The sequence below is a fragment of the Microdochium trichocladiopsis genome (genome assembly GCF_020744255.1).
Source record: "Microdochium trichocladiopsis strain MPI-CAGE-CH-0230 chromosome Unknown B0I36scaffold_7, whole genome shotgun sequence".
Lineage (NCBI taxonomy): Eukaryota > Fungi > Ascomycota > Sordariomycetes > Xylariales > Microdochiaceae > Microdochium > Microdochium trichocladiopsis.
Window position 1 is genome coordinate 589,678 of NW_025763550.1, and position 15,558 is coordinate 605,235.

General features: G+C 53.5%; 5 protein-coding genes across 5 annotated transcripts; 4 read left to right on the forward strand and 1 right to left on the reverse strand.

Moving 5' to 3' along the window:
* Positions 1-4,417: 4,417 nt before the first annotated feature.
* Positions 4,418-5,621, forward strand: B0I36DRAFT_375281 (uncharacterized protein; the record flags this gene model as incomplete). The annotated part of the gene is made up of 2 exons (XM_046160351.1): positions 4,418-4,426; positions 4,539-5,621. The coding sequence occupies 2 exons, from the start codon at positions 4,418-4,420 to the stop codon at positions 5,619-5,621; spliced, it is 1,092 nt and encodes a 363-aa protein (XP_046010152.1).
* Positions 5,622-7,042: 1,421 nt separating this feature from the next.
* On the reverse strand, positions 7,043-7,351 carry B0I36DRAFT_326937 (uncharacterized protein; the record flags this gene model as incomplete). The annotated part of the gene is made up of 2 exons (XM_046154406.1): positions 7,043-7,142; positions 7,200-7,351. Coding segments are annotated over 2 exons (213 nt in total), but the record flags the coding sequence as incomplete, so codon positions are not given.
* A 199-nt stretch (positions 7,352-7,550) lies between these two features.
* Positions 7,551-9,701, forward strand: B0I36DRAFT_326938 (heterokaryon incompatibility protein-domain-containing protein). The gene is made up of 2 exons (XM_046154407.1): positions 7,551-8,296; positions 8,371-9,701. Exons 1-2 carry the CDS (start codon positions 7,564-7,566, stop codon positions 9,603-9,605), a joined length of 1,968 nt encoding a protein of 655 aa, XP_046010154.1. The 5' UTR covers positions 7,551-7,563; the 3' UTR covers positions 9,606-9,701.
* An 814-nt stretch (positions 9,702-10,515) lies between these two features.
* B0I36DRAFT_350898 (uncharacterized protein) lies at positions 10,516-11,414 on the forward strand (the record flags this gene model as incomplete). The annotated part of the gene is made up of 2 exons (XM_046156958.1): positions 10,516-10,658; positions 10,814-11,414. The coding sequence occupies 2 exons, from the start codon at positions 10,516-10,518 to the stop codon at positions 11,412-11,414; spliced, it is 744 nt and encodes a 247-aa protein (XP_046010155.1).
* Positions 11,415-13,209: 1,795 nt separating this feature from the next.
* On the forward strand, positions 13,210-14,710 carry B0I36DRAFT_432639 (uncharacterized protein). Its single transcript, XM_046162638.1, has 2 exons — positions 13,210-14,182; positions 14,330-14,710. The coding sequence occupies exons 1-2, from the start codon at positions 13,558-13,560 to the stop codon at positions 14,647-14,649; spliced, it is 945 nt and encodes a 314-aa protein (XP_046010156.1). The 5' UTR covers positions 13,210-13,557; the 3' UTR covers positions 14,650-14,710.
* The last annotated feature ends 848 nt before the right edge of the window (positions 14,711-15,558 follow it).

A 15,558-nucleotide genomic window follows, 5' to 3' on the forward strand; every position in this document is an offset into this window, starting at 1 on the left:
GGGAGGCACGCAGTAGATGCTGGGGAAACACGTCCTTTATGAGGTGGCGTGGACAAGGAATGCTAATCTCGCCGTGGGGTGAAAGTCTGTGGGTGGCCGGACTGGATCAGAGGTCTCAGATCATGCTCTGGACGTTACGCGAAGGGCGGGGCGGCGGTTCCCGAGTTCGGCGTGGGACAAGAGCAACAAAGCAGCCGGAGCATCGCGGAGAGCAGAGTTCGCGTCAAGCCAACCTTGGAAGTCTCGGGCAGAACTAAATCGCGGTCCCCAGAGGACGGGGGCAGGCGGGCAGGCAGGCACGACCAAAGGCAGGCGGCCCCCGAGCCGCAAGGGCTGGCGTGTCCCTTGGGCCCAAGCAAGGCAGGCAACGCGGCACACTTGGTGGCGTGGGGACAGGGGACAGTGTCTCTGCCATGATGCGAACCCTGCAGGAGCCGGTGGATGAGATGACGGTGAGACTGATGACAGTTTCCGCCAACTGTGGGTGATGAAGGGCAGCCAGGCAGGGCAGGTCATGTCGAAGTGAGGGCGTGCGGACGAGGGAGGGAGTGCTTTGGCAGGCGGTGGCGTCCGGGGCCAAGCCACACAGGCGGGCAGACGGAGCGCAACTCAAAACGAGGGAGCCGCTGTTGGCAGGCTCGAGACTAGCCTCCCTCAGCAGGACTCGACAGCCTACATGTAGCTTCGCTGCTGTGGGAAAAGCAAGTTGCGAGGCAGGTGGGCACAGCACACGTCAGGTCTGCTGGATGCTGGGCAGGCAGGTCAGGACAGCCCTGGCCTGGCCTGGTTAGTCGGCAGATCTCCAGAACGATAGACGGACGATCTCCCGGAGACCATGCAGTCTACAGCGCGAGCCTCAATTGGCTGTTCCATTCCACCAGCCGGGCGCGCGGGGCTGGTAGACGAACGACGGACCGGGCTGCAGGCGGTGCGGGTTCGGACGGGCCCTTGTAGGCTGCAGGGAGCCTGGCAGGAAGAGGTCGACGCCTGGTGATTGATGGACTGGGTTGAGTGAATTGCAGGAGCAGGGCCCAGGATCCAATGTGTGCGATAGAGTTTGCCCGTCGTCGAGAGGCACATCATACTTAGTGTAGGCGAGGCCCCCAAGGTTTGACGCAATTGGCCCACGCGGGAGCGGACCTGTCAAAACGGGAAGGAACGTGGTAGGACAGTGCCAGCCTGCCCACTGATGCACACAGCTGCAGATCGGGAGCAGCACATCATTGTAAAAGGGCCTCGCCTGGGCTCGGATTGCGCACCTCTTGCTGCCGCTTCTGCGACGCCAGTGCATGTCTCACCTCACCTGGCTATGCCTTCTTCGCCCGCGCAGGCATGCTCCCCTGCCCAGCGCTGCATCACGCTTAGGGTGACGGCCTTGCATCCCCGCGACATCGCCATACACCGACGAGCGCCGAGATGGGGCCCGTGTTTCCCTACATGATCGGTTTCGATACGACCGCAAAGCCAGGCCGTGATATTCGATCAAAGACTGCGCTTGCACAGATGGCGCCTCAGCGTAGGACGACTCGAGTGACCCGAGGAAAAAGCAAGGAGGTCGTCGCCATCCAAAAGCCCCCTCAGGTGCTAACCTGTTCTAGCTGGAGCCGGATCCCTGCTCGCGCTACCCACCCTCGATGCTGATCCTCGGTCCCCTGCGCCGCCAGAGCTGTATGTCGCGCTTCCCAGAGACATCTCGGGACATCTGTGGAAATAAAGGGACCGCTGGTTCCAAATGCTCTCACGGTGCAGGAGTTTAGTGAGCTGGTCCAGGGAGGTCATCCTTCAAGTCGGCCGTAGCATGCGACCCGGGACAGCAGAAGAGACGCTCTCATGCACAGCGGAGGCTTACAGCCCCTGCAGCACGTCTGCTGGGTGCGGTAGACCAATTCGTGCTGCAAAACGAGTCCTTTCACTGAATGACGGGCCTCTTCCATCAGTCCAGTGGTTTGCTTCGACAAACGGGATCCTGACGTGCCGGTATCGGTCTTCTTTCACAATCTGGCTTTCGCTTGCTTGTGGCTTTTCGCGAGTCGTAACCTTACACTACCCTCTTCCTGTGGCAATCGCCGAAGTGGCTTTTACTTTCACCACCAAACTCTCGTTCGCCTGACAGCTTCGCGCTAAGCACTGACAACCCACTTCCCGGCGAGCTCGGAAAGCAAGGTAAGATAAAAGCATATCTTGCTCGGCCCGAGCTCCGAGCATGCGGTTCGTATTCACTCGGGAGGAAGGGCTTCTACAGAGCACGCAGGTCGAGGCCCAGGGCGTTCCTAGCAGACAGCAGAGGAGTTGTGACGCCGTGATGTTCAATCAGAGACGAGTCTGCTGTATGCCAATTCTGAGCCAGGGGTTGACGATTGGCGCAAACCAGCTGGCTTGAGCAGTGCTGCGATGCTAGAACTTGTATCTACTATGGTAGGTTCGCAGGCGACCGACCCTTGCTGCTGATTAGTGCCCCGCAACAGGTTACTTCTGGCCAAGCGAAAGGCCGTCGTGGTTGCCAGTGAACCAGATCAACCAGCAGCCAATCGGCACATTGCCAAAGTGGTGACCAAAACCAGCCACCATGGTCCCTTGCAGCATAGCTGCGTGTGTGGCCTCGACCTATGGACAACAACTTCAGCCACATGTGGGACACCAGCGAGGAACTTTGGTGTTTGCGAACCGCAGGGTCGTCTCAGTCCCGTGACGGGCTTGCATGGATCTTTGCGTACAGTCGCATTGCTTTTGCCTGTGCCGTGTCCGTTGGACGCGAGGTTGACAGACACCGGCTACGCAGACTCGCCGTTGACCCACGCGAGAGAATTTTCAGCATCCCTTCCCGTCTGCAAGATCTTGTTTTTCCACTGCTCACTGGTCGGGCAGAAGCAAAGATGTGCGTCGGCACTTACGCAGCAGTGGCCAGGCGCATCCACAACACTTCGGCGCCCGCAGCCTGGCCTCAGACCAGTCTGAATCCCGGTCATATTGTGTCGCGTAGAGTTGCTTTCCCCCCGTGGTATTGTGTGTCCTTGTGGAAATGACGGGCTGTGCCTGTTCTCCAGGCTTGTTTCATCAATATCCGCTGTGTGACGGCTGCTCCGACGGGCCGTTTTTTTACCCCGAGCGAATTTTGACGCAAAGGTGTTACGCTGCACCTTCAGTCAAAGTCGATAGTATCAATGTGTATCTTTGCGCCAGCTGTAGCAGTGGGATGCATCTTGACCTCGACGTCTTCGCTTATATGCTCGACGCCTCGACATGCTCAAAATCCGGTCGGCTATCCCGATCTCACAGACAGGCCCCAATCTCTCCAAAGACATTGGCACAATCATACGTCGCCCCCAGGTCTGACACTGCTCAAGCCTGCAATCATTTTGGGTCTCACCTGCACCTTCGCCTCGGTCACACACAGACCGTGATGCACAGATGCGAACAAGGTGCGACACCCGATGCAGGTACCGTCCTTCGAGCTGTGTGACAAGTGCCATTCGTCCGCGGACGGGACGAACGCGTATAGTCAACAAAGCTGCCTGTGCCTGGTGTTATTACGACGCGCCCCCCCCCCCCCCCGCAGTCGCGAAGAGACTTGGGGTTCTTCTGAATAGTAGCGGCCACGAGTCGCCCCGTGAAGTGGTGTCGGCTGTGCCAGCGCCCACTGTTCTCTGCAGCGACTCGCTCTTCGAACCCGTAGAGCTCCCGTCCGAGCTGCTTGAGCTACTTCCAGGGTGAGTAGTTCACAGCGCTCGCGTGTTCTGGCAGCACGGCGAAGCTACGTGCGCCGTATAAAGCAGGTGTGCCCAGAGACAAGAAAAAGACACATCCATCAGAATGTCTCATTAGCCACTGACAGGAGCATTTTGATATTGGCATCGTGGAGTACTCGATTGGGGGCGCGCGTCAATAGCTGATTTGGAATGCTGGCAACTGTGCAAGCCCAGTTTGCAGGATCCTTCTGCCACTCTTTAGTCAATGATAAAGGTCTAGAGGCTGCGGCCGATAACACTACCCGAGCTACTATAGACTACGAAAGGACATGGTGATATTAGCCATAAAAGGTTCCGAACCATAATAAAGAGCTGTGGCAGTACTGGACACTTCTGTATTCAGAACGCCTTGGCCCTCTGATGGCTCCGATACTTTACGGGATACTTCACGAGATTACTTAGATCGTACAAACAATATTTCAGAGTTGTTCTAATCTTCCAGAATTCACTTTTCGTTCATATATCTATGCTTTTCCGTTGGGCTCTTCTACCCAGTCACGTGCTCAACAGTACATCCCCCGCTCGCGACCCACCACTGTTTGGCTGCCTGCCGACTCAGTCTCCTTGAAGGATGGGTCAACCTCAACCTGCTCTTGCAAGCAGGGAGCCGCATGCCATAGCATCCAGTGTACTATTATTCCTCAAGATTGGTGCATAAGCCAACGAAAAGCATGGCAAGCGTAAGTAAAAGCCCAGAGTTCTTCGTCTCGAGTTTCGTTTCACAAGTTTCCGTCTGCAGGCCAGCAACGCGTGGCAGCTGACCGACTGCACTGGGTTGCCCCTACTATACAGCATGGCGTAGCTCGTACCGCCCAGACACGCATCGGGCAACGGCAAGATGTCGCCAAGATCAAGACGTACCATGTCCTCGAAAGCCAGATACGGGCCCAAGCAGCGCTGGGCAGCTATGATCTTGAGCTCCTGAACCTCACCACCAAGCTACTCCAACTCAACCCGGAGTACTACACCATTTGGAACATCCGTCGTCGCTGTCTTCTCAAGGGTGTACTCTCCTTTCCGCCTGAATACAACTCGAGCGATGTCACATCGATGACCTTGGCCGAGCAGCACGACAGTATTAGCACCGCCCTACAGTCGGATCTCGCCTTTACGGTGCCGCTTCTGCTCAAATTTCCCAAGTGCTACTGGATCTGGAATTTCCGATCCTGGATCTTGTCCCAGATGACCCTCCGGCTTCCAATCCCTACCGTGCGCAAGATATGGGAAATGGAACTCGCCCTTACATCCAAGATGCACATAAAGGATCGTCGCAACTTCCACGCTTGGGGCTACAGGAGGGAAATTGTAGCCAAGCTTGAGAGCCCTGACCTGCAAGGCAAGAGCATGTCGGAAGCCGAATTCGCATACACGACCAAGATGATCAACGAGGACCTATCCAACTTCTCGGCGTGGCACAACAGGACACAGCTCGTTGCGCGTGTTCTCGACGAGCGCGGTGCCGACGATGAAACGCGCCGAGGTTTCCTGGACATGGAACTCAAGACCACCCAGGATGCCCTGAACGTCGGACCAGAGGATCAGAGTCTGTGGTATTACCATCAGTTTCTAATGTCGCAGATCGTTGGTCGCCATGAAAATCGACAGACCATTGTGCCGTCTCTGACCACCAGTCAGGCGACTGCCTACCTACGGCGCGAGATTGACAATCTCAAGGATCTTCTCGAGGATTACAGCGACATCAAGTGGATTTATCTAGGCCTCTTGGATTGGACGTCAGCCTTGGAACGTGTAGAAGGCCCTGCAAACAGCGGTGACCGCGAGCTCAACGAGTCCAAGGTCTGGCTGGCGAAGCTAAGGGCACTCGATGTCTTGCGTGCCGGCCGATGGGACGATATGGAGGAATGTGTAGCATGATGAAGAGGCACTGAGATTCGGCAGTTGAAATATGTCGAAATCAATAGCAGATTTGACTCTGAAGTGGGTTGAATTGTCCCCGGTCTGGTCAACTAAATACAGCTGACTAGCTCATCATTAATCAGCTTAAAGAGACGCCGCATTAGTATATCTTCTGCACTTTCATAACCTCGATAATAACTACGAACTTCGCCTCGGCTACCTCGTTGCTTACTACCCAACATAGCTTCCCAACCCTAAATCGCGATAACCTAGTGGCATCCAGGTCTTGATACACCTCGCCGGTAGTAAGGTAGGAATGATCAACGGGGCATAGATAGCATCTAAGCCAAAGACCATGTTCGGCAGCGTCAGTGGCAAACTGCCCGCCATTAAGTACCTAGCACATAGCTACGACACAGAACCGCCGGTTTGCCGAGTACGGTCTCAAGGAATACAACCCAGTCAGTACAGACCATGCCTGGACACGCAGCTTGAGCGCGGGGAGGAGGGCTTTGTAAATTAACAACGATCACAAGAGCATTATTAACGCAAATACCCAAGCTGATTATTCAGCGACGCACAAATCAACAAAGAGCCCAGATATTCTTTAGTCAGGATCTCAAATAGATAATGTTAACATTCTCCAATACATCTCCGCACGTTACTACCATACCTGCGCTAACCGGCGGCATCGGGGCTAGCGAGCTATAGTCCGTCTATTCTAACTTTTTCATCACCATATACCTAGCTACTCTCGAAATTACGCCTATGTCTAGGACGATTAGCGTCGATCATATCACCGACGAGCTACATATCTCCTTCAAGTATATATTGGAGATACCTGTCACGATCCTGCCTCCGGGATCAACCGTTTGGCAGGGCGCTTGGGTTGTTGGTTTCAAAAGCAGGTAAAGCCTTTACAATATCACTAGCTCCTACTATCGTTTATCTTGGGGGTTGTCTTGTCTCTTGGAAGAGGTACCAGTCTCAGCAATTAAGTGACTAATTTAAGTGTGGGTGAAACTGATACTTAGATTGATCACCGAAGTGCAAGGAACGACTGTCTGACTATGAAGGAGATCTTCCATTCTATATACCTTTGCCCTTCATCTCTTGTGTTCACGTGGTCACCTCTTTCTGCATGACTAGTGGTATCGTACCGGTCCTTATCCTTATCGTGATCATTGTCTTTGCTGACATGAGAAACTTGTGTCGGCACCCCTACATGACCCGCCCTTGTCCCTGGTCTAATCCTGTGGCGTAGTTGTTTGTGCTCCTTCCGTGCCCAAACAATCGTCCCCAGTTGGTCGGCCGTCACAATACCGTAGGTTTTATCAAATACACCGCTAAAGAACTGGCGTATAGAGTTTATAATTATTAATACCGTAGCCATTAATGTAGGTAAACTATAGTACGAGCACGTCTATTAGGACTAAGCTAGCGTGCTGATACGAGTAAGCTTATTAGACCCTAAGCTCCTACCCGAGCGGGCAAAGGAGAAAGGTGCAACGACGATACCGGTGGTGGGCAAAGAGGCGGCTAGATATGAGCTTAGCAAGGAGACAGACTTTAAGTAAGGACAGGCAGATAACCAACTAATTTCCTAATTCTGGAGAGATGATATAGTTAGACGATAACAAAGGGGACAACGAGTCGTCCTCCGGGAAAAAGGGCAAGGCGCTCGCGGGGCAAGGAAATTCTGATAAGCTGGACGCATGTATTAAGAGTGAAATGCTACTCATGGCCAAACTATTGACGCGGGGACGTCAACAGAGACTCCGGATAGGATGAAGACCGAAGCTGGGGACAGGGCTGCTTCTGACGAATAGGAACGGCGGACCCTCGGCTAAATAGCACGATTTCTTCTGCCTTTCAGGGGTCATGTGCACGCATGCATACCTGCGTATTCCTATCTTATCAGTGCCTCTGATTGTGCCAAGAGGGCACCCCTCTTTCCATAATGAGTAGTCATATGCTTACCTTCCGCGACATCACGAATATTATGCTGTGGACTCGATCGAAAATGACGACAACCAAGACGTACAAACATCGGCGCCTCTCAAACTCGCAAATCCGCATTCTGCACCTCCAGCATGGAGATTCTATCGAAGAACTGCAATGTCGCATCGAGCACGTTGATTTCGACGCGGCGAAGTATGTTGCATTGTCATATCCGTGGGGAGGCGACAAGGAGGAATATTGGTTGCGAGTTCGAAGCGCTACCGGCAACGAGGAGGGAGACATTCCTCTGACTCAAAACCTCCACAATGCGCTCAGAGATCTCGTTAGGTCGCCTGTGCAACCAAAGTGCTTCTGGATCGATCAGATCTGCATCGACCAGACTAATATGCAGGACAAGGAGACGCAAGTCAAGCGGATGGGCGAGATCTATCGTAGGGCCATATCAGTCGTTACTTATGCTGGGCCTGAAGCATCCGGTGACGTGACAGCCATTGCCCTTCTGGAACAACTCACGAGCCACTACATCAAACCCTTCTACAAGGAGTTCATGGAGGATCGCGTGTGGATATGGCTAATGACGATAGAGACGCGGCCCAAATATGACGAAGATCGCCGGTCGGATACGAATTCCCTCGAAATCGACATTCAGCGCAGGCTTGAGACTGCGCTACCATCACATGAGGGCTGGGGAGAGATGATGCGCATGCTCCTGGGGTCTTGGGGGGGCGCAAGTGGATGATACAGGAGAATGTGCTCAACCCGAAAACGGTGATTCTGCGCGGCACGAGACTTCTCAATCATCAAGATATATTGATTCTTTGCGGATTCCTGCGTTTCAAGCTCTTGGGCAGGCGCCTCCCTGATGGACAGACGCTCTCCGATGAGCATGCATTGTATCTGTACAATGTTTCGATGCTTTGGCGCATTCGACGACTTGTCTTGCGTGGCAAAACCCTCAATCTGAGCGACCTGCTCCATTGGTTCCGCAACTCCCTCTGCAGCGACCCGCGGGATACTGTCTATGCGCTTCTAAGCCTGGCGCAGGACCGAGACGTGCTGGGCATCGAGCCTGATTACTCAAAAAGCTTCAGTGATGTCCTTGTCGATACGACTGCTGCTATACTCAAGAATTATGGTTTGAGTATGTACACCAAGCAAAGAGAAGCTGTCGACATGACGCCGCGGCCAGCGGTGCCGTCATGGGTGCCGATGTGGGCTCCTGGAAGTCTCGCAACGCATCTCGTGCATACGCCGCCTTCTACGCGCATGGAACCTGAGAACCTATCCGAATCTGTGTTACGCTTCGACGACAAAAACAAGACCCTCATAATCAAGGCTGTCTATATTGGCCGCATTTCAAGACTGTTCGGCCTAGTCACGGAAAGGCCAGCCAAGCACGTCCGCCACCTCCTCAGTGGTGGAGCATCCCAAGGCATACACCCCGCTGGCCTGGCTTTCAAGAATGCTGCCAGCTTTCTCTTGGAACATGGGATGGCAGATGACGATATCACGCACATGCTCGGCCGTGCCTTTGTGGCTACCGCTCCATGGGTAGATCACAAACAGCACGCAGCTGCGCCGCTGGCCCTGAATACTAGCAATATTGCAAGCTGTCTACAATGTGCTGCTCAGATCCGAGCTGGATACCGCGCCGCAATGAAGATCCTTGTCCACGGCGGGAGTCACTCATCGGGAAGTGACTATGGAGAGTTGTTGAACACCAGCAATAACAATTCTCCAGGATCTACTGAAGACATGAATCTCGGTATGAGTTTCATACATCACTTCGGTGTTCATAGAGGGCAACTTGCTCTCGTTGGAGACAACGACGTGGCGTGGCTCCCATTGAAGAGCCAGCCGGGTGATTTTGTTCTGAAACCGATCGGCCTCACGACAACCCTTGTGCTTAGGGCAGTCACAGTATCGTGTCAAGAGTACGAAATGATTGGGACTGCGTATGTGCACGGATACATAGACGGGGACGCGGCCAAGCTCGGACAGAACTGGGAAGACAGTGCTCGCGAAATTCGTATAGTTTAGTTTTAATGATTTTGAAATAGTCCTCTGGCGAAACAAAAGGAGATAGTAGGAAAATCAGAGTGAAGTACCCGGAGATGTTCTTTGAGGAAGGAGCACATTCTCGGACATATCGCCATTGAATCGTGCTCGAGCTTTTGCGTGGTGGGGACGCGTGATTGTTCAAAATTATGTAGGCAGCTCTAAGTTCCTTTTCCCCGGCTATTTACGACCATATAAATTTCATGGATATAGATGTGTATTAAGACTGCCTGTGGACTATAGGGGTATGCAGTCCTTACCCGACTCTGTGGTTATTATTAAGGTCCAGAGACCGCTACCAATAATAGTACCTTAGTCACTATAGACTACGGGAGGATATGGTAAGCAAATCTTAGCCATATAGAAACAAAACTACAATAACGAGCTATAGCGGTACTAGATACTTCTGTATTCTGAATCTCAGTGCGCCTGGCCCTCTAACGGCTCCGATACTTTACGAGATACTTCACGGGACAACCTTTATTATCTCTAAATGCCTCCCTAGTCGAATTCTTAGTAGAACCTGATATATTCCATGGTTCGCGTTAATGCAATACCTCTAGGGAATATGAACGGCTTATAAGATATAACTAGTATCGGGAGCATTTCGGAAGCTTAGCGTTAGTAGCGGGCCAATTGGGAAGTATTCGAGCAAGGGCTGACAAGCAGCCACCTACCGCCATTTTTGAGCAAATTCGTCATGTCGCCAATAGGCCACTTTGCGGGGGTGGCGAATCCTAGTCGCTTGAACAGATTAGGGAAGAATCTGATGAAGAAAAGCAGCACAATTATTGGTTCTCGAGCCTGGAAAGTGGATGGTGGTCCGTTCGCGAGAGGGTGAATTTGCTCAGAAATGGCGGTATTAATTCAATCTTGTAACGACACACCGACAATGTATGGCAATTATAAGCCACAGCCTGGACAAGCTCCGGCTCTCGCGGACCCAGCTGTAGATCCCAATCTCGACATCTACAATCGGCGCGCCGCTCAAGCTGCACGCTTCAGGGGATCCCGAATTCCAGCGCTCGCTCCATGGTATACTGCGCCAAATTTGCTGGGAAGGGCGTCGTGCCGTACACCGCACTGGCACCTGGGGCTTCTGTGTGATCCGGACCGCGTACAGCGACGAAGCCCAGTTCCAGCGGGCCCCTGTCGTGGCTTGATGCTGCTGTGGATGCCCACTCGCGCAGGGAAGCCAGCGCCACCGAATGGCAATTGGAATGCGCCAAGAAGAGGCTGGAGGAACTTCCCAAGGAGGACTGGGAGCTCGACTTGGCGTCTATCCCCGACCACTGCGATCCACGACCTGGCCAAGAGCTGAAAGCGCTTTTCCAAAACGACATCCTCGAGGATAAGGAGAACCTGGATGGTGCCACCCCAGCTCAGGTCCGCGAGTACTTCAACCGCTGGCGCCTGTCCCTCGGCGAGGATGAATACACGTTGAGACGGCTCCCGCGCTACTGCACGTGCATCATGCTTGACGACGAGACAATGGACCAGCTCGACACGCTGCCCGACGATATCGGCAGCTTAGACCGGCTGAGCGTTTCTAAGCTCCCGCACTGGGTCAAGATGATAGAGCACGAAACCTCGTACACGGGGAATATTCACGCGCCGCAGTATACGGACCCGCTATACCCGTACTTTGGAGAATTCCGCATACGTCTCTTTGCCCACCAGAATCTGTTCGAGTACACAACCATACGGTTGACGGTCGATGGCCTGGAATTGAAGAACCTTGTGCAACCGGAAGACGTGTTCAACCCAACACCAATGCGATACTTCCAGTGAGAGCCCTGATCGCTAATGCCCCATAACTCCTACCCAGCTTCAGTTCAGCTCCTGTGGCCAGCACGCGGATCTTGCCTGCGAACCATTGTCGCATGGTTCGACTATCTACAGACATCTAGGTCACTCGATCTTGGAGAAGACGAACTCTATCGCACTGAGACACCGTTCTGTTGTGAAATCTTGCTAGAATGATTGCAGAGGCGCAGAATGCTGGGCACTGATCACCGACACAGGCCGCGGAGGGACCAGAATTCATAAGCATTTGCTGTCAATGAAGTGCTGGAAAAGGGGGCGGTGGAAGGCAACCAGGAGCGGACAACAACAGCTATATAGACCGATTCTATAAGGAGGATACATTCTCATTTAAACGCTATCTCTCAGGCTTATGAATCTGGCTTGCTGCTTCTCCGCGCAGTGAGTCGATCGTCTGCGGAGTCGGGTTCGTATCGTAGCTTGTATGTTGGAAATCAGGCCGTGCAAGTAACAGGTATCGTGGTTTCACCTTGCTGTCGTCGGCGCCTGGGCGCGCTAGCGGTAACATGGCGAGTCGCAATGGCTCTGCTTCTTAGCAGCGCGTGTCGTGATACGTGGTGGACACTTGCTGTGAGTCTCGTCGCGCTCCCTTTTCCGGATGAGGCTGGAGTTTACTTGGGGCGTCTGAAGGGGCGTGAGTAGCTCCCGAGCCGAAGGGACAAGGCTATACTGCTCGTTGTCGCGGATCTAGCGGTATTCTTGTCTTGTTTGGTCCTAAACGCAGCTAAGGAGAAGTCGAAGCTCCCTATCACGTGATTGGAATTAAACCACTCACTCGTCGCTCTGAGGGCCATGTGAGATGCACTACGACTATCGCTAGCGGTGAAATTCATCTCGAATGAGTGAAATGCGTGGTATGAACCCCGCCTCCCGCATCAGCCTCCGAAAGGCCGGGAGTCGATAGAAGGCTTCGTTGTCTTTTATCTCTCCTAACAGCCCGCGAGGCGTCACGGCGGAAAACTTGTAGATACAGCAGAGTTCTTTGTTCAATGTTGAACCGCTCGTGCATGTGCCCGAATAGCTCCTCTTGGCGAAACTCGAGATTCTTTACCGGCCAAGGGTATTTATCGTCCAGGTCTGGAGTAGCAAGGCTCGCATATAGTCCTTCTATGTTGCTAGACTGAATATGCTGATAGCAGATTGCGTCCTGAACTGACCGTAGGTTTGACATAGACGTCTGAAAGATTCGCTGAAGGCGACGAGGTGTATCGTCGTGTATGTCACAACCATCTGTCGCTTAGAGGATGCGTATGTCCGTGGACATCCACTAACTTGTTTTACGCAGCATTTCCTCCATAAGGCCCATGCTAATAACTACTGACTTTTAGTGTGCGATAATGTCAGGGCAACCTTTCTTTTTCCATGTGCCTGCACGAGAAGTTCACGGACTGCCAAGGTCTCGAAGATGTTGTGGATAATCCTTCGTGTTGCTTTAGAGAGACTATCTCAACCAATGTGGATTGACACATTGCATTCTTCACTAGAGAACATCAAGATTGTCCCAATTCTTCCTGGTTGAAAACGCGGTGAGCACGCCACCGAATTCACGACTATGTAGTGATAGAAGGACAATATAGACAAGCTCGGATCGTCCATTTACCCCACGGCTCCAAGAATAGAAGCACCATACACTGGCCTGGCGCGACTACCCTGGTGTGCCAAGATGCCAATCGGATACTCCAGAAGTGGAGCCCACGTCATCAAGGGATGATCCGGCGCACGACCCGATGCAGATCACGGCATGCTGTCACTTCTCTAAGCTGCAATGTTCACAAGCTGGCGACGTCATCTGACATCGAGGCTGTGCCACCTCGACGGCCCAAGATGAACACGGCAAGGGCGCATTATCCAGTCAAGTGTCTCGCCTCGAGCTCGTACGAGTGCCAAGACGGTGACCCTGCAGAGAGCAAGCTTTTCCATCAGCTGAAGCAACGACTCAAAAAGTACCGATATAGCACACTGTTTTCCGGAAAGATGCTTATCCACGATGCTCCTCCTTATTCTTCCATAGCATTGCGCCGCAGACAATCTCGCTCAATTGCTCCCTGCGTCATCTGGCTCGACCTCTATACTCAAAGTGCACCACATCTTTCAAAGAAGGCAGACCGCCATGGCGCCAGCTCAAATTCGTCGTATCTGGACCAGCCTCCATGCTACGGCTAGCGTGTCATTGCTTGCGGCCGGAGTGGCTCTGGCACAGTCCTCGAATAACACGACAGACTTGCCAGATAACGTGTATCCGTCTTGGAACGCCAATCCAAACGCAACGGCCATTCTTCCGATAGCTGGTTTCCGTCTCGACACCCCGTATCCAGGCACGGCTCTCGAGGCGTCAACCGCGAACCCGGAGAGCTCATGGCGCATCCAAATAAACATCACCGAGCAGCAGTACAGTTCGTACTTTGACGCTCCGAGCACGGCGATCACAACATACCTCATCCCTCCCGCGGGATCAGGGGCAGGATCCCTGTTCGATCCTGAGACCGGAGCGTGGGACGTGGACGAGGATGTCGCTAGCACGTGGCGGGTCACCGTGGTCAGCCTTGACAGCGACAAGCTTCCCGCGGGCGCGGGTAACAATGCTGACGGGTCCTGCGCGGGCATCATCTCGGATGACTGCATGCGGGACATGAGGGCCACCATCGTCAATGACCTATTTGTGCTCACCGGCGAAGGATATCCCAGGGGTTTGACCTCCGTTAGCAGCTGTCCCTTTGGAACTGCAAGCTCTGGAGGTAAGTGCAACTCAGCTTTGTCCTCTGCTTCCTTCAGCCCTCCCCGACATGTATTGCTTGGAAAGCCCAGCAGCATTCCTATGTCCAGTTCCTGCACGGCGTGATGTTCCCCCCTGACTAATCTGCCCTCTCGGTATGGGCCTACAGTTCTCTCCCTGAACGCAAACTTCTCCCGCACCGCCAGCTCCCTGTGGGAGGGCAAGACCAAGACCGACAAGTACGACAGCGCGTATAATTACTTTGGCAGTCGCCCTCGTGTTGAGGTGTACATCTGGGGCCACAGCAACACCACGGCTGTGGGGCAGCCGTTGAGGGACGATCATGTCATATTCGTCTGCACCAGGGCCGACCAAGCGGTCGGGGGTAGCAGCCTGCCTTCGGCTGCGAGGGCGAGATTCGATGTGGGAGCTAGGGGCACGTGGTGGGCTATTGGTGCTGCTCTCATGGCGGTTGTCTTGAGCAGCTGATTCTGGTAACGTGAGGTTTGATGAATGATATGACTTGAATCCCAACAGCAGTTGATGCGGTCAAAGTGATTCTGCTGATTGTTACGATTAATGCGCGGTCCGGCGTGTGCTGACTTCTGTGTACGTGGACTTCGTTCATTCAGTGGCTGCGCCGTGTGAAGTGTGAGCCATTGGAGATCTGAAGAGTGATGAACGCCACCAACCATGAGATGCTCGAGGATCAATTCTTTCCAAGGTGGACATGATTCTGGAGCCAAACACGATGGTGGAGTGGTGGCGGAGGCAACTGTTGGGCATCAACGTGATAAGATTCGAGCAGGCTTGGATACGAAGCACAAGTTTGTCTTCTGCACTGCACGATGCTCGAGTTATCTCGTAACAAGAGCCTGCGCAGAAAGGTAAGGTAAAGGACGTAAGTTCCCCTTTGCAGGATCCCAAGAACATACTAACCCTCGCGTTCTGCAATGCTCAGACATTTCGCTTGAGCCAAATAATGACATCAGTCAGGCATCACAGTGCATAGATTCAGGCTCGCATCAACCAAGGCCCACCATGCTCGCCAGGAGGAGCTGGAGCCTCCCAACGGCCAGGCTGGTGCAAAGGTTTGGCGTAGGAGGGAAGGTGCATGGCAAAGATCGACAGAGGAGAGGAAGGAGACTCGACGTGCGGCAGTGGTGACGCTGGTTGACCATTTGTACGCTATATCCACCACATTCACCGGTCGTGGTTGCTACACATCTGCAGCGTTGGATGTCTCGAAACAGGGCAGCCACGCCTCGAAGTGGTGGCTGCCTGGCCCCGAGAGCACCTCGGCCACCCACATCGCTGCTCTTTGCACACTGGCGGGCCCAGTCCTCCTTGCAAGTCCAGGCACTTAGCCAGGCCAAGCCATGGCACAACCCGAGCACA

What these genes read in the sequence shown, in the direction of transcription:
- B0I36DRAFT_432639 (XM_046162638.1), top strand. Translation starts at nt 13,558, where the DNA reads ATGGCGCCAGCTCAAATTCGTCGTATCTGGACCAGCCTCCATGCTACG. An exon ending in TGGAACTGCAAGCTCTGGAG is followed by an intron (nt 14,183 to 14,329) that starts GTAAGTGCAACT and finishes ATGGGCCTACAG; the next exon opens with TTCTCTCCCTGAACGCAAAC.
- B0I36DRAFT_326938 (XM_046154407.1), top strand. Translation starts at nt 7,564, where the DNA reads ATGAGTAGTCATATGCTTACCTTCCGCGACATCACGAATATTATGCTG. An exon ending in GGGGTCTTGGGGGGGCGCAA is followed by an intron (nt 8,297 to 8,370) that starts GTGGATGATACA and finishes TCAATCATCAAG; the next exon opens with ATATATTGATTCTTTGCGGA.